Source organism: Hemicordylus capensis, chromosome 6 (assembly GCF_027244095.1).
Source record: "Hemicordylus capensis ecotype Gifberg chromosome 6, rHemCap1.1.pri, whole genome shotgun sequence".
Taxonomy (NCBI): domain Eukaryota; kingdom Metazoa; phylum Chordata; class Lepidosauria; order Squamata; family Cordylidae; genus Hemicordylus; species Hemicordylus capensis.
Genome location: NC_069662.1, coordinates 99,493,487 through 99,511,585, shown reverse-complemented (window position 1 = coordinate 99,511,585; position 18,099 = coordinate 99,493,487). Strand labels below are relative to the sequence as shown.

Genomic DNA, 18,099 nt, shown 5'->3' with positions numbered 1-18,099 from the left:
ATGTACTTTAGTTGCCTGAAATTAGGGTTGCCATGTCCTCCGGAATTTGGGGTAGCCCCCGGATTTTGGCTCCTCCACCCGGCGGCTAAATTCCACCCGGATTTACATGGATTTCCAATGTGTTGCCTAGATTACCCAGATTTTATTCTGGATTCGATCACATGGGAGGGCAGAGGAGGAAGGGAAGTATACAAATCTGTAAAATAAATAAATAAATAAATAAAATGCAAATTAATTGCAGCACAATTTGCATAATATACAAATTAGGCCACCCGGATTTGGGAAGCTTGAATATGGCACCCAACCTGAAATGTCTTTCAGGTTGTCATAGCCTCTCTGACTATGATTTCACCTTACTCCTTAGTTAAGCATTTTAGCCCAACTCCAGCTCACTAAAACAGGCTGCATGGAAGCTTTACTCTAGGGCAATTTTGTATGTGTGGAACCCCCAAACTGGATCAGGGCCATGACAGGGAGGTGGGATAATCCTCTCCCCACCCCACTAATAGTCCCCATCAGGAGTGGGGTCTGCTGCACATGCTCTTTACACAAAAGTAAAGAGCAAGCATGTGCCAGGGCCAATGATGTGATGTAAGTCACATCTAATGTGGCCCTGAGAGACCTGATCCTGTACTTCAGGGTCACACAGGTTGTTCCAGCCTGCACTAAAACAATCAGGGCTTTCTTTCTGCCGCATGTACACACAGTAAAATAGACATGAGGTTGTGCCATTTTTCCTATTGGTATAGCAAATGCGTTTGGTGCGAAATGGCCCTTTTAAAATGTAGAAGGGTGTCAGACGTCAGAGAATTAACCTGACTGTTTGGAGATTTCAACCAAGCACAATTAGCCCTGTGTCCATTCTATCTAAACTAGCAGTCGCTGCTGAAATAGCCTTTTGTAAGAAGTTTATCAGATCAGGGTCACTTTATCAATGGACCTTTGTGGGTCAGTAGTCCACATTGGGGAGTTTTCTTATCTCTTTTGGCACTGAGATAAGAATCTGCAACTGTGCCTAATACCTCTCAGAGATTTCCCGGACATGCACCTGAAAGAGTGCAAAACTACTTCCAAAAAGCTTCCAGCTCTGAGATGTCAAAATTGAACATAGGAACATAGGAAGGTGCCATATACTGAGTCAAATCATAGGTCCATCTAGCTCAGTACTGTCTACACAGACTGGCAGCAGCTTCTCCAAGGTTGCAGGCAGGAATCTCTCTCAGCCCTATCTTGGAGATGCCGCCAGGGAGGGAACTTGGAACCTAGATGCTTTTCCCAGAGTGGCTCCATCCCCTGAAGAGAATATCTTACAGTGCTCACACATCAAGTCTCCCATTCATATGCATCCAGGGCAGACCCTGCTTAGCTTAAGGGACAAGTCATGCTTGCTACCACAAGACTAGCTCTCTTCTCCCTTCCCTGTCCCTTCATCCCTGGAAGTAATTTAGTTATTTTAATAAATGTATTGCATGCTTAATACATATTCATTTATGACATTTAATTCTCCATGGAGTTCAGGACAGCACACCTGGAACGTGTCTGCTCCTATTCTATCCTCCCAACAATCTAGTGAGATAGGTTAGCCTGAGAGGTAGGTTAGGCTGAGAGGTTAAATTGAGAGGTAGGTTAGGTTGAGAGGTTAAGCTGAGATATAGTGATTGGCCCAAAGTCATGGATTCTTTATTTACTTATTTGATTTATATACCGCCCCTCCAAAATGGCTCAGGGCGATTTACAACAAGGATTAGGGATTTGAACTAGGGTTATCAACTTTCTGGAACTGTCCTGGAGTCTCCCGGAATCAGCATAAATCTCCAGATGACTACTAAAAACAACACTGGAGATTGCAATGGCTTGATAGTGTAAAAATCAACCTCAATCTGAACCTGCCTCTCCCTGGTCCAAGTCCATTGTGCCACACCAGCTATCAGTTTGCATTACCCTCCACTGTTCTGTGACTCTAGCTGGGCGTTGCAGAGCTCAAGGCTTGAGGTGGTGTCATGACTGGCCGACCATAAAACTTTTACTGAAACATGAAACATGTTTTGACTCAAATGACACTTTGAAGCTGCTGTTTGGAGGTTCAAAACACTTCTTGGCACAAAGACAAAGGGATGAGAAAAGATTCACCTGCTTATTTTCTGCATTCCAGGTTACTGCTAAAAGTGGAAGAACAAGGCTGTTGTTTTTTAAGTTGATACAAAAGAGATGGGACAGCATTAAAAAAAGGCAAGAGGCAAGATCTCAAACCAGTACTAGTTTGTGATCCAGTTTGAGGCAGTTCCTCCCCTCTTTATTTTGGGGAGGTTTGAGCTTTCAAGAAGTTGGCAACTTTAAATAAACTCTTGCCTACAAAAGTTCAAGCTACAGTTACCAACCACAGCTCAATCCTAACTAGATTTACTCCCAAGTAAGTCCCACTGATTTCAGTGGCTGCCATCCTGATTAACAAAGAACCCAGTGCAATGGGATAAGCACTGGTGTAGCACTCATACTTCTGAAGAGTTCCAGACTGACTCTGTACGTACATACGTGTGTGTGTGTGTGTGTGTGTGTGTGTGTGTGTGTGTGTGTGTGTGTGTGTGGTGCAGGGAGGGTACCTCCCCTTTCCCCAGAAGCCCTCTGTGTCACCTAAAATATGTCCATTAAGGCTGTAGGACCCTCAGGGACATATTTTTGGATGGCAGAGTATTTATTGGGGAAGGAAAGGTGTCTGAAATTTGCCCCACCATGGAGGCAGCAGTGATGCTGAGTTAGCTGAACTTTTCAGAAGCACTGGTGCTTTTCCCATTGCACTGGTTCTTCCTTAGTGAGGATGCAAGCCAGTGAGACATTTCCAAGCAAGTTTTGCGTACCGACTTTCAAGTGCTGTAGTACTCTTGGTATTTTCTCTTCTGGTTACATTTTAATGATTTTTCTAGCAATTAGTTATCCTTTAACAGTTGCTCAATTTGCACTGTGTGAAAGACTCTTCTTAATCACCTCTAGAGGACAACATTATTTGCACCCACTGGCTTGCTAAATATATCTTCTTGTTTCTCTTGCAGGTGGATTTCTAGTTCCATATCTCATTATGTTAATTGTGGAAGGGATGCCATTGTTATATTTGGAGCTGGCAGTGGGGCAGCGCATGCGCCAAGGAAGCATTGGGGCTTGGAAAGCTATCAGTCCTTACCTCTGCGGGGTTGGTGCGTTCTTGTTTATCTATGGAACTATTTTTCCTATCTTCCTACAGAATTCTTCTTGCTTTTCTGGTGTTCTAGAAGACCTTCTCATGCCATCAATAGGATCAACTGAACTTGTGCCTATTTTGTCCCCCTCTCTTGCCCATCCTGACTTAAACTTTACTGGAGGGAACAGATAATAAGGAGGAGTGCTTCTTTTGGGGGGATAAAAGGCCCAGATCTTAAATGATTTCAAGGTCCAAGGACAAAAAGTAGCCTATTTAGATTAGTGTGACCCTTCTCTGTATTAATAAATGGTAAAGTGTGCCGTTGAGTCAGTGTCGACTCCTGGCAACCACAGAGCCCTGTGATTGTCTTTGATAGAATACAGGAGGGGGTTTACCATTGCCTCCTCCCGTGCAGTATGAGATGAGATGCCTTTCAGCATCTTCCTGTATTACTGCTGCCCGATATAGGTGTTTCCCATAGTCTGGGAACCATATCAGCAGGGATTCGAACCAGCAACCTCTGGCTTGCTAGTCAAGTCATTTCCCCACTGCACCATTAGGTGGCTCTGTACAGTCAAATTACCAATTTCCTTTTCTTTATCAACATTTTTTTCACTGCAGCTACTGAAAGGGGGGAGATGAAGGCAATCCCACAGCTGTTTAGTTAAGTTCAGGTATAGGTGGGATGGATAAAAAGGACCATCAGGATGTCAGTCCAAAAACTGCAAGTCAAGCCCCAGAATGAAATCTGTTTTGAACTGTGATTTGCCTTCTAACTCAGATCTCATTCCTATATTGCTGTTGTTCTATTAAGGATCATCAATGAGGTTCGACCTTTACCCTGGGATATCTCATCTAAACATAATGCTAGCCACTACACTAGACCATCCCTATGTGCTAACACAATTCTAAACCAGACCTTTACCAAATTTGCCTGGATCTAGGAACCAGCCCCAAAATTTGAGAGCCAGAGAATGTATATTTGGCAAAATTACTGGACTTAGTGGAGGACATTTTGGAGGGGGAGGGTAAATGGGCTTCTCTTTATCCCCTTTACAACTAACATACTTAAAATAGAAACAGGGCTGCCTAGGACAAATTTATCCATCTATCATATTTTTATACCACCTGAAATGTGCATCTCTAGGCAGTGTACAAAATTTAAAATATTTTAAAATCAACAAAGATTCAAATACACGAAACCATAAAACGGTAGCATAAAACAATTACTAAAACAAATTATTAAACACATTATTAAAAATATCTATATATAAACAAATATAGATCTTATTAAATAACTCTGTCTCTGGATATCCAAATCTAGGAACCACAGTTAAATTCCTAGGCACCATGGCTCCCTGGCACCTGGGATTTGACAAGTCCTGCTCTAAACTCTAAAGGTCAGAGTTGAGCTATGTGCATATATGTGGGAATTATTATTATTATTTTGTTGTTGTTGGTTGTTGGTTGTAAACCACTTGAGAATTATTTGAGTGCAAGTCAGGGTATAAATTATCTACATACATACATACATACATACATAAATCCTGGCTTAGCTGTACTATGCTAAAACTTCTTATATCCTGTCTATATTAGATATGGAATTACAGCTTGAGCACAACTGAGTGCTTGTGCTCCATTTTATAGACCTGCTTCCCAGAAGTGATGACTTGTGTGATAAATTTGTTTAATTTTAGCCTTATGACTCACTCCTCTATAAAATGTTTGAAACAATGCACAATAAAACATAGAATAACTTGACAACCATTAAAACCAAAACACTTAAAGCCAGGAAACATAAAATGCCCATTTAAAATCAAACTCACCTCATCCATCCAGCAGAACAATTTTAAAGACTGGCCCAAATGAAAACTTCACCACTTGCTTGTGAAAAGTGTACAGAGATGGAGCCTGAATTACTTAATGGGATAGTGTGTTTGTTTCAAAGGGGGGCAACAGAACTGTAAAAAGCCCTGCTCAGCATTGGTGCCAGGTTGTGAGGGGTCCGGGGGCCTTGCACTGGGACCCTGCAAAGCTTCCATCTTGCCCTCCCCAGAACACCCCCCCACACACATCTTACCTGAATGGGAAGCAAAGACGGGGGCTGGCAATGATGGCGGTGGCAGTTGGCTGATGACTACCTGGATGGGTAGAGAGAGAAGGAGGCAGCACTGGTGATGCAAGTCCTGCCTCCTTTTCCTTCTCCCACGAGCTCCCCATCAGCAAATGAGAACACCCTCCCCCCCTCTGGCAATTCCACCCCTGGCTGTGCTTTACATCTGCATAGTTCTAATTTCAATGAGGCTCTGGGGAGAAAGGCTTCTGCTGCTGATCAGAGGGGACAGGAAGGTATGTATGGGAAGAGGCTCATCATTAGGGATATGGACAAAATGGATTTCGCATTTCATTTCTTGCTTGAAATGAAACACAAAATGGCCAAAAGGGTCCACTGAAACAGTGGTCGAACCAGCGAGAATGGTCCCAGCGTTCCATCGGATCTTATGAGGATTTGGGGGAAAGGTTAAAAAATTGTTTAAAATAGCCTGCTTGCCCTTTTCTTTTGTGGGCTGAGTGGTAGGTAGCACCTATTATGCCCTACCACCCAACCCACATTGGTGTCCCTAAGAGCCACCCACGGGGAACAATGGGGTGTTTTGAGTTCCCAACTGTTCCCTATGGCTGGAACAATTGGGAACTCAATTGTTGCACTCACGGAGTTCACACACAAGTTTTGAATCACATTTGTGTTCACACACAAGCTTGCATTTGCAATGCATTTTGCAGCCCTGCTTTGAAAAACACTGCATCTCATCGTGGGCCATGTGGGGGTGGGGGAGAACAAGCACCTTTAAGGTGGGTATTTTTAAAAGAGATGTGGGATTACGGGTGGTCTATTTCTGTTGTGTGTATCACACACAGTGCTATCTATAGCACTGTAGTGCACACAGAAGCTGGGAAAATTAAATCCCCTCCCCAATAAAGAAGCAGGCTTTATTGGGGAGCGAGGTTGGAGGAAAGCTAGCAACAAAGGGAAGGGAAGGGAAAGGGGATTACTGTGGCCTCTCCTAACTCACTCCTACTGTCCTAGCGCCTAATTCCTTCTCCAAACTAGGTCCTATTTAGAGAACTCTAACCTAACCAACAGTGCAGGCTTACCTTCTTGCATCTTCTTCTGGAGTCTGGTTAGGTGCTGCTCTCGGAGGCACTCGGGCCAAGCAGACAATGGGACTCAACAGCCAGGGGTAGGACATGTGGGCGTGGGGCACAGGCAGGTACCCACTCACCCAAAAAAATCAAAAGAGAAAAAGCTGGGAGGAAACCCCCCCCACACACACACACACAAAACCACACCAGGGAAATAGAGAAAGCCTGGCAGGCTGGGCACTAGACAGAAGTCACAGAACACACCAGTCACAGAACACGCCAGCCTACGAGAACAAAAAATGAAGTCCAATCCAGGCACACAGCAGCAGCAAAGGTGTAGCTTGGGGCTGCAAAAGGGAAGCAAAGCAGTCAGCACAGCACCCCAGTTATTAAAGCCACTGGGGGCTGGCCACAAGAAGAGGAAATCCTCAGAAGGAAAAGAAATCCACAGCAACATCCAGTTAAAGTCACTGGGGCTGCTGCTACAATTTTTTTTAAAAAGGAAGAGAACAACAACAACAGTAGTTGGTTGGCACTGCACAAAATAAAAGTGGGGGAAGAGTGACAGATAAGCCATCAGGCACTCTCTCTCTCCCCCCCCCACCCACCCACTGGGCCAGGCAGGCCAGGCCACCACTACCAGTCTGCTCTGCTTTCTGCTACAGTCTCTGGTCCTTCCTCTGATGTATCCTCCTTCAAGAGAGGCATACTTGTTGTGGCAGGAAACAGGAAGCAAGGTCAGGAAGGGGGGCAGGGCTGGATGTAGACTTTAAGCCCTGTCATCTCTTCACTGGGGTATTTAACAACAAGGCAGCTGATTCTGAGGGGTTGCTTCAGAATATAGGAGCCAGGAGTTCTCCAGGAGAGGAAACTGGCTGAATACAGCAAGCCAGGAGGACTCAGTTGACAAACTAACCTCATCTCCTGGCTGTTCCTGAGGCTGACCTTTTTTTAATTTATTTTCTTTTCTTTCTTTCTTTCTTTTCTTTTCTTTTCTTTTTTTTTTTTTTGGTGTGTGGGGGGAGTGTTTACCCAGTCATTCTGGAGTTCAAGAAGGGCTAGGAGCCCACCTCATCCCCTGTGAGTCTGACTATACTAAAAGGCTTTCTCTGCCCAGTCTCCTTAAATACATTTTGAAGCTCCCTCCTTTGGCTCCTCCCTCCCCCACCAGCCAATGGGGGCACAGTTGCCCATGACATCACTTGATTTGTATGATAAAAAGCCAACCAAGAAGCAAGGAGATTGCAAGCAATTCAGAAGCCAGTGCCAGCAAACCAGTCAGCAAGGGAAAAACAGCCCTCCCAAATGATGCTTGGAATGTTGAAATGTTCCATTTGAAATGGGATTATTCTGCTCTTGGCTCGAAACAGGACCTCTATTTAAAGGGTGTTCTGTCTCAAGTTTGAAACACTCAAAATGGCCTGTTTTGAGTCAGAATGCTTTGCTGGCAAAATGTTCTGCACATCCATACTCAACACCAGTTGGTTAATTAGATCATTCTAACTTGAAAAATAATGCAGTTGCTTGTTGATGCCCTTGCACATAAGTTTCCTTTTTATCATTTGCAGGAATTGCCAGCGTCATTGTCTCATTTTTCCTCTCTATGTACTACAACGTTATCAATGCCTGGGCTTTCTGGTACCTCTTCCATTCATTCCAGGTGGGTAAAGAAGTGCTTTAAAGGACAGCCTTGCACGCCCTTTCAGGACTGCAGTGAGGACTGAACTGTTCAGCAGATATGTCTGTCCCCTCCTGTTGGTTTTTAATCAATTGTAAACTGTCATGAGATGTTTGTGGGTTGTTGTTGTTTTTAATTTAACACATTGATATACCGCCCTATATAAAATCTTGGGGTGGTTTACAATGTAAACAAAAATCTAAAAACCATATAAAACTGATTAAAATTACCATACATAAAATGTTAAACCGTTAAAACATTAAAACATAAACTAAAAGCCTGATGAGACAGGTGTGTTTTCAAAAGTTGTTTAAAAATAACCAGAGATGGGGAGATTCTGATTTCGTTTGGGAGTGTGTTCCAGAGCCTCGGGGCAGAAGAGGAAGAAGGCCTGGTTTTGGGTCACTACCAAGCAAGCCGATGGCAGCTGTAACTGCCCCCCCCCCCCGCAATAATCTTAATGGGCGGCAAGGTGCTCATGAAGAGAGCATCTTCATGAAGAAGGTGCTCTCTTAAATATCCTGGGCCCAAGCCATTCAGGGCTTTATAGGTAATAACCAGCACTTTGTATTTTGCCCTGAAACTTATTGGCAGCCAGTGTCATTCTTTTTAAGATCAGTGTTATATGGTCTTTATGAGTAGCCCAGAGACCAACCTGGCTGCTGCATTCTGCACCAGTTGCAGTTTCCAAACTATGTACAAAGGCAGCCCAAAGTAGAGTGCATTGCAGTAGTCAATCCTGTATGTAACCAGCCTGTGCACCACTTTTTAAAGGTTGTTTGCCTCCAGGAATTGATATAGCTGTCAAATCAGCCAAAGCTGATAAAAGGCACTCCTGGCCACTTCCTCAAGCTGAGATATAATGGAGAGGTTTTGGTCCAGAAGTACTCCCAAACGATGTATCTGATCTTTGATGTGGAGTGTAACCCAATCCAGAACAGGCAGACCTAACCACTTCCGAAGTTCCAGCCTCCTACAACAAGTACCTCCGTCTTGTTAGGATTCAGCTTCAGTTTGTTCTCCCTCATCCAGCCCATTACCAATTCCAAGCAAGCATTTAGAGAGGTTAAGCCATCTTTTGATCAAGTTGATATGGAGAAATAGATCTGAGTGTCATCAGCATATTGATTAGAGGTGTGCATGGAACCATTTTTGGTGGTTCAGTTCAAATTTGAATCGAACCGCTGGTCTGGGAACCAGTTCAGTTGAACCAGCCAGTGGTCCGGTCTGTTCAATTGAACCAGATTGAACGGGTTTAAATTGGCTCAACCCAGTTTGAGGGGCTATGCTCCTAAAGGAGAATCTGGTGAGGATTCTGCCTTACAAGCAAAGGGGAATCTTGCCTTTAAAAGGTTTCTATGGGTGGCCTGGGGGTGCCAGTGAGAGGGCACCTTACCACTGTTGGCAGCGGCAGCTCCTCTAAACCCCAGCGTTCCCCCCAGCAGCACGGCCTATGGAGGTCATGCAAATCGCCTTCGTGCATTTGTGGAGCCCAGAACCATGCTGCCACTGCACAGGACATGCTGCTGGGGAGAGTGCTGGGGTTTAGAGGAGCTGCCACCAGTGGTAGCAAGGTGCCCTCTCCCCCACCCACCACCCCGCCGGCTGCCCGGGCCTTTTTTTTTTTAGGCCGGTTCAGTTCAAGTTTGAACTGGTCGAACCAGGGTGGTTTGAATCTAATCCAGTTCAATTCAAACCAGTTCTGCACACCTCTAATATTGATAGAACCCTGCACCAAATCTCCTGATAATCTTTCCCAGCATTTGAGATAGAATGGAGCCTTGTGAGACTCCATACAATAGCTCTCACTTTGAAGAGCAACAATCTCCAAGCGACACCATCTGGAATCTACCCGAGAGGTAGAAGTGGAACCACTGTAATGCAGTGCCTCCCACCCTCAGCCTCCTCATGTGGTCCAGAAGGATACCATGGTTGATGGTATCAAAAGCCACAGAGAGATCCAATAGGGTCACACTCCCCCTGTCAATTTCCGACGGGAGATCATCCATCAGGCTGACCAAGGCAGTCTCCATCCCATAGCCCGCCCAAAAGCCAGTTTGAAATGGGTACAGATAATCTGCTTCTTCCAAGGCTGATTGGAGTTGAGAATCTACCACCCTCTCAATCACCTTGCCCAACCATGGAAGATTGGAGACAGGCCTATAATTGCCTAGCTTTGAGGGGTCCAATGCAGGTTTCTTCAAGAGTGGTCTAACAATTGTCTCCTTAAGAAAGGAGGCATCCTGCCATCCCTCAGAGAGGCATTGATGATACTAACAAGCCCCTCTCCAATGATTTCCCTGCTAGATTGTATGATCCATGTAGGGCAAGGATTTAAAAAACAGGTGGTAAGGTGAACTTCTCCAAGCAGCTTGTCCACTTCCTCAGGATTCACAGACTGAAACTGATTCAACCGTATAAGAGTAGTTGCTGGACACCTCCATAATAGACTCTGCAATAACTGTGGAATCCAGTTCAGCTTGAATCCGAGAGATTTTATCTGCAAAAAACTCAATAAAGGTGTCACACAGAGAGTCATTGATGGTGGTATACACTGTTTGGCGGTATATATTGTATTTACCTGAATCTAAAACTAGGGTTCCCCCCACCCCACCAAATTCTTTGATGTTAGGAATTAGAGGGGTCATCTTAAATTCAGAATGTTTTCTTTTGGGATAAGTATAGGTATCACCTGTATTTAACCTCTATTTTTTATGAGGCTCATCTGAAATTCAGAATCAACCTGTAAATATGGTAAATGCACTAAAAAAATAAATAGACACCAGAAAAACCCACAGATGCCATTGTCTCCTGTGCACATACACACAAACATGTTGTGTGATGGAATAAAGAAAGACAGCATCTGCAGGAAATGCTGCTTGTTGTTATATTGTGGGCAAGAGGCTTCTTCTGCCTCTTTGCTCACTTGCCCTAGTATTCTCAAAGCTGACTGAAGCAGAAAGCCATAAATCAACACAGCAGATTGCATAGACGAGTCTTCCGCTAGTGTACACATCCGGTTTCAGTCCCATAAGAACATAGTGCACAATCACTGCAGAAAAATATCCCTCTGTTCCAGATTAGTTCTTGTGCAACCTGTTTCACAGCTTCTTGTGCAAGCCCATACATACATACATACATACATACATAGAGGAGAGCTGGTCTTGTGGTAGCAAGCATGACTTGTCCCCTTAGCTAAGCAGGGTCCACCCTGGTTACCTATGAATGGGAGACTACATGTGTGAGCACAGTAAGGTATTCCCCTCAGGGGCCACTCTGGGAAGAGCAGAAGGTTCCAAGTTTCCTCCCTGGCTTCTCCAAGATAGGGCTGAGAGAGATTCCTGCCTGCAACCTTGGAGAAGCCGCTGCCAGTCTGGGAAGACGATACTGAGCTAGATAGACCCATGGTCTGACTCAGTATATGGCAGCTTCCTATGTTCCTATAGGAGAATACAGAACTTCCTGGGCAGCTTCTTGTGCAACCAAGTGCATAGGAATAATGGAGTGGCGGGGTGGGGGGGACAAAGGTCCCTGGGCCATGGGGGGGGGGGCTCTCATCCCCCCAAGGCACCTCTACCCTGTCTCATTCACTGCAGCTCCCATCTTTCCCACGGCTGAGTCCAGGCACACTACCCCGCATTGTCCACACCCCTTCCCTCTATGCTGGCACATTGACACAGAGGGCGCGAGCATGAGCCCTCCTGACCTTCTGCTGACTAGTGCTTTCTCTGCTGGCTGCATGTTTCTTTTTCCTCCCTTACCAGCTGTGGGGTGGGTGTGCGCGCATGTGTGGGTGCCCAGTGCTGGCAACATTCCCTACGTTGGCATGCTGATGTAGGGGGAAGTAGCATAGCCGGTGCGAGGTAGCACACTCGGCAGCAGCGGCCACAACAGCTTGTCCCAGGGCCACAAGCAACTTTGCTACCCTGCTATGTACACGGGTCTGTGTATGGGGAACTTCTTGCACAACATACATTAGCTTGAGGCCTCTTTCGCCAACAGTAGCAAAGCTTTGCAGAGCAACAACTGCTCAAAGTCCTTCAGCTAGTGGGATACTGCCCTTCTGTCTTCCTTGGGAACTGGAGCAGTGGTCCCCCTGATTTTTTCCATCTCTGTGCAGAATGAGTTTTGTTCTGGGCAGCAGTATCAAGGCAGTGTGCGCGCACATGTGTATTCAGAGTGGGGCCTTCCTGATTCAACCTGAGCAGGATTTAAATTAACTGAGCAGACATTAAAAAAAAAAGTGTGAGCACGTGTGCATGCCTTAGAGCAGGCCTGCTCAACTTAGGCCCCCCAGCTGTTTTTGGACTACAACTCCCATAATTCTCAGCAACAGCAGCCAATAGCCAGGAATTATGGGAATTGTAGGCCAACATCTGCAGGAGGGCCAAAGTTGAGCAGGCCTGCCTTGGAGGGAACACTGGATTGGAGGAAGATCACTGAAAACTCATGGTCAGTGCATTTTCCTGACAGTTCTCCTCCTTCCTGAACCCAGATATCAGATGTTTGACAGGCCATTAGGAGGGCATAAGTGAGTGGGGAATCTGTGGGGAACCACATGCAGGTTCAGTCTGGCCCCTTGAGCAGCCTGCAGCTTGTCACTGCTTTAGCAATAAACAGGAAACTGCTTACTTGCTTTTGCAGCAAACGGGGAACATGGAGAAGTTCCTTCAAAGGGACCTTTTATTGAAGATGAAATTCAAAGCATGATGATACAGAATCCAAATCTGAACATTTATATCCAGGACATTTTCAAAGAATTACACAAGTTTCTAGCCCTCATGTTGCAAAGATAGGCTTGAAAGTTTGTCATCAATGCTTGGTAAAATCTCTGAAGGGGGAAGGAAAAGTAAAGGAAAGATTGTGCCGTTGTCAACTCCTGGCGCCCACAGAGCCCTGTGGTTTTCTTTGGTAGAATACAGGAGGGGTTTACCATTGCCTTCTCCCGTGCAGTATGAGATGATGCCTTTCAGCATTTTCCTACATTGCTGCTACCCGATATAGGTGTTTCTCAGAGTCTGGGGAGCATACCAGCAGGGATTCGAACCAGCAACCTCTTGCTCCCTAGGCAAGTTGCTTCCCCACTGTGCCGTTAGGTGGGGGATGCAGAATTTCCAGTGACTAAGGGCAAGGTTTCAGTGTCCTGTGTCTCTCTTTTCTCCCTCTCCCCATGATTCTAGCAGAAACAACTTATTTTGTTTCTTTTTTGACAAGCACAGTATGCAAATATAAGAACATTCATTTCATTTGAATACTTTATAAAAGTCACACCATTCAGTTTTTCCTAGTGTAGCATTCTGAATATTTTAAATATAGATTTCTTGACCTTACTGCAAAATTCAGAGCCCTCAAGACTCTGAGTATTCTGCACATTATAACAGATATCGAGCCACTCCTGTTACTCTGTTTCTCTTTGCTTCTCTTTTTCATAATGTCTACTACAACAGAACAGGTGCTGTGGTGTCCTCACACTGTATGTCTCCCAATCCCTACTACACATTATTGACTAGTGGCGACAGGGAAGGGGGAACATGGAACACGATGACTTCACATCATATGTTGCATTATGAGAAAGAAGGAACAAAAAGAACAGAGCAGTCACAGCCTTGTATTTCTTATAATGGCTGTTTCCATCTTTAGCTTGCCTCATCACAGATAAATCTTAGCTAGTGGTATGCTTCTATCAGTGTGCCATCTGATAAGAAAGTCATTTCTGTCAATAACCTTTTCAGCTCTTCTCTGTTGTCAGAAAATCTTCAACTAATTCACATCTATTGGAAATGAACCCAGTTGTATATTCAGTGCCGGATATTGGTACACATTCTCGTAAAAGCTCTTTGAGGGAAACTCTGAAATAAAAAGTGATATCTCATTTGGTACATAATCTCTTCCAGAATCACATCATGAAATTTGCTGATAAGATAAGGACCACATTTTATGATGTTCCTGAGACAACTTAATTGCGTAATGGCACTTGAACTTGAGATGTGCAATGTGCAATAATGTACAAGAGTAATATGCTACCTAGCAAAAACGTGCTTGTGACATTGGTGCTGTGACCCTGGCTCTACCCTATATCAGCTGTTTTGAAATAGATGTTCTGCTTACCATATCATTTTTTGTTTCATTTGGCTTCTTTTATCCCCCCAAATCATTCAATGGTTTGGCTTGTGAGCCCTTTGCGGGCAGGACTATTCTAGAAAAACTACTATGTGCTGCTTTGAGCCCATGGGAAAGAGCAGGGTATAAATCAAATGAACTAATGTTGATGGATGGCTGTATTTCTGGTTCAGTCCTCAAATTACCCCACTTTAGGGTGAATCACACAGGCCCACTACAACTAACCTGCACCCTTTTAACAATCTCTAATCCTGAAAAGCTCATACTCAAAGCCCATATCTGCTTCATATCCAAAGGATCCTTTGCCCTGGGCCAGTTGTCCATTGAATATTAACCACACAGACTACTTGGAAGAGTGTGAGAAGGCATCAGCCACTCAATACTTTTGGTACAGGAAAACCCTCAATATTTCTCCATCCATTGAGGAGCAGGGGAGCATCCAGTGGGAGCAAGCAGTATGTCTCGTCCTGGCTTGGCTGGTGGTCTATCTGTGCATTCTAAGAGGAACAGAGTCTACAGGCAAGGTAAGAAGGTCATTGTTGCTGTCTCCAATTAGCAAATGTTGTTGCTTCAAATTCAAATGTAGTACACTGCTCTGGGCTCCTTGGAGGAAGAGTGGGATATAAAATGTAAAATAAAAATAAAAAATTATAAAAAATGATAATTATGTCTCGTATAATGAGTATGGAGGGTGGGGGAACCCTGACAAGCTTTTAAAATCAATTTGGGTTTAACTCTTCTTGGCCAAAGAAACACCTTCTTCAATGGAAGAAATTAGTCAATGCATGCATTCATTTGCATATACACATTAGAGATCTCCACTTACTCATCAGATTCTATTTACTCATCAGGGTTCTCTCATCAATAAGCAATCACTCAATTTGGGTTTCCATGCATGTTTGCTCAAATGAGTAAATTATTACGTGATTGTTTATCAGCGAGAACTCTGCTGAGTAAATGGAATTTCCCCTTGCACAAATGCATCCCATTCATTTCAGTTGAGTTCTCTAATGTGTTTATTCAAAGGAATGTAATGAAAAAAGCTGCCCATACATCCCCAATCAGTATGCACACCTGGATCTCTGGACTGTTGTGAACAGAACTGACATGAAATTGGTAATAAACTTAACATCTGAAAGCCTTTTATCATGCCCCAAGAGTCAGACCCCATAATATCAAAGGAGGGATCCAAGGATGGAGAAGACTGGATGCAGCAGAAATCACCCTCAAAAAGAGCCTCAGAAGGTACTGTCCCAGGAAGGGAGCCCCAAGAACCAGCAATGTCTTCATATGCACAGTCTGAGAAGGTAGCTCTGCTCCTCTCTTCTGACTCTGATGACTCCTGGGAATGCAGGAAGCTTCCATGTTCTGCCAGCACCTGATAAACAGGGCATGGACCTTTTTAGCACCAACCATTTCTTCAGGGGGTGGGTTGGAATCACCCAGAAATATCTGAAGCTTCAGTTGGCTCCAGAACATTACTGAAGCAACAACCTAGCTTGCTATTGTTCTTGGGTGCCTTGGATCTAGACTGAATCTACTCAACTTCTCAATGAGAAAGTGGAGAGAGAGAGATTCTTTTCCCTCTCACACAACACTAGAACCAGAGGTCACTCCATGAAATTGATTGCCAGGAGGTCTAGGACCAACAAACGGAAGTACTTTTTCACACAACGTGGAAATCTCTGCCACAGGATTTTCACACAACTTGTAGAAATCTCTGCCACAGGATGTGGTGACAGCCAACAACCTGGATGGCTTTAAGAGGGGTTTGGATGACTTCATGGAGGAGAGGTCTATCAATGGCTACTAGTCGGAGGGCTGTGGGCCACCTCCAGCCTCAAAGGCAGGATGCCTCTGAGTACCAGTTGCAGGGGAGTAATGGCAGGTGAGAGGGCACGCCCTCAGCTCCTGTCTGTGGCTTCCAGCGGCATCTGGTGGGTCACTGTGCGAAACAGGATGCTGGACTAGATGGGCCTTGGGCCTGATCCAGCAGGACTGTTCTTATGTTCTTATGAGCTGTCCATGGTCCTGTTTGCCAACTTTGACTCCTACTGTGTATCCTAAAACAGGATACATTTCAAAATTCAAAATATACTCTTAAAATGTGTGGTTTCAGATCCAAATTTGAAATGACATCAGCTTCCCTCCTGAATGTTATTTCCATAGTATCTAGACTCTCAGAGCAGCTAGCAAATTTCTCTCAAAGTCAATAATAATGTCTCTTCCTCCTGAGGAGATCAGACTTAAAATATTAAATAGCAGTACTTCCTGGCACTATTGGCAGATCTAGAGCTTTTTCTGTTACACACAGAAACCCATTATTGAAATCTGAGTATGGACATACATAGATTCATCAAATATTGAAATACAACCTCTAAATCTGAACATTCTCTTTTTCAAATGCAGATATTAAATTTTAGGTTGATGTGTGTTGTGCCGCTCTAATAAATGTAGCTCTTTATTGTTCTTTTGCAGGTTGTGTATGTGACCGCTTCTTTGCCCTATGCAGTTCTCATCATATACTTAATCAGAGGCCTAACACTCCATGGAGCTGTAAACGGACTGACATACATGTTTACACCAAAGGTACCTAAGATGTAGAGTGCTAGATAAATGCTTTTACTGAAACTGAAGCATGCCTTTCACAAATGTATATTTCCATATGGTTTCTTACATTCCTACATTCATTAATGTGTGGTGCGCACACACATGCGTGCACACACAAACACACATGTATAACATACAGAACTGCCTTATATTGAATCAGACTTTAAATCAAATTGTTAATGGGCACTGCTTGTTTTAAATGTGCTTAAATACCGTACATTACAAGTAGTTTATTTCATTCTTAATCGACCAGCCATTAAAGTCCTTTTTGTGCTTATCTTCTTTATATTTGACAGGAACATCTGCTTGTTTGAACTTTTGGCAATTGAAGGGCTGTGGACTGTTAATAATCCTGCTTACTGAGCACAGAACCACCTTTTAAAGTGGTGGATTCTATACTTAGTGGGGAGAGAGCAGCTATACCTATTTAACATGCTGACCCTCCAGTGGCTGTTGATGTTTATGAGCTCTTTGAGGACTGGGAACCTTCGTCATCCTCCTCCTCCTCAAAACATAAACTGCTTTGAATGCTTCTTTTGTTAAAAAGCAGTATATAAATAACAACAGCAATAATAATAAACTGAATTTGAATATATTTTCATAGTAGAAATTTAGGCCTATGAAGAGCCAGAGGACAATATAATTTCACAACAATGTGCTCCATGCTGAACGAGATAGTATTAGATAGAATAACGTGAAAGCACTAAACTAGTTTAGTGTCTGCTGCAGGCATGAGTTCTCCTGTCCACAAAGGCTGCTCCATTGGCTTCAGTGACAGAGTAGAACATTGGTCTCACATTGCCCTTTGCGGGTGGAGCTGTAGCAAAGTGGTAGAGCACACATCTTGGATGCAGAGGTCTAGTTTCGGTTTGGGGTATCTGCTGGAAGGGCTGGGAAAGGCCTCTGTCTGAAACTCTGGAGAGTTACTGGCTCTGGATCAAGGCTAGATGGACCACAAATCTGGACAGCTTCATATGTCCACAAGTGTCCCCACTGCTACAGTGAATGATGGAGCAGGAATGCACCAGAGCTCCATCTGCATGTAGGAAGAACACACAGGGCTCTGGATCAAGGCAAAAGAATCTGGCACATGACCTTACTGGTCTCTTGCACAAATTCCAAAGGATCCGGAAATACGTCTCAAAATGATATGGTTTAGACATATGAGATCCACACCACAGACATCAATCGAGTTTAACCTGCAGTTAGTTTAACTTTGTTACATTTTGAAACAATCCATCTGGATGATAAATGCACACAGAGAACAGTGCATTTAGGTTAGGAAGTGGCCTAACACAGAAGCTCTCCATGGTGTAACTGGCAGCTCTCTGTTGATGCAAAACTAGAATTGAATTAACAATAGACTGAATGGCTA

The 18,099-nt window shown here is 44.1% G+C and overlaps 1 protein-coding gene across 1 annotated transcript in view; it reads left to right on the top strand.

Moving 5' to 3' along the window:
- SLC6A20 (solute carrier family 6 member 20) overlaps window positions 1-18,099 on the top strand; it is a 38,247-nt gene that overhangs the window by 11,953 nt on the left and 8,195 nt on the right. Inside the window, exons 2-5 of the mRNA XM_053265507.1 lie at window positions 3,048-3,188; window positions 7,885-7,976; window positions 14,411-14,638; window positions 16,593-16,703. Of these exons, the coding sequence (XP_053121482.1) occupies window positions 3,048-3,188; window positions 7,885-7,976; window positions 14,411-14,638; window positions 16,593-16,703 (572 nt within the window). The remainder of the gene's footprint in view (window positions 1-3,047; window positions 3,189-7,884; window positions 7,977-14,410; window positions 14,639-16,592; window positions 16,704-18,099) is intronic.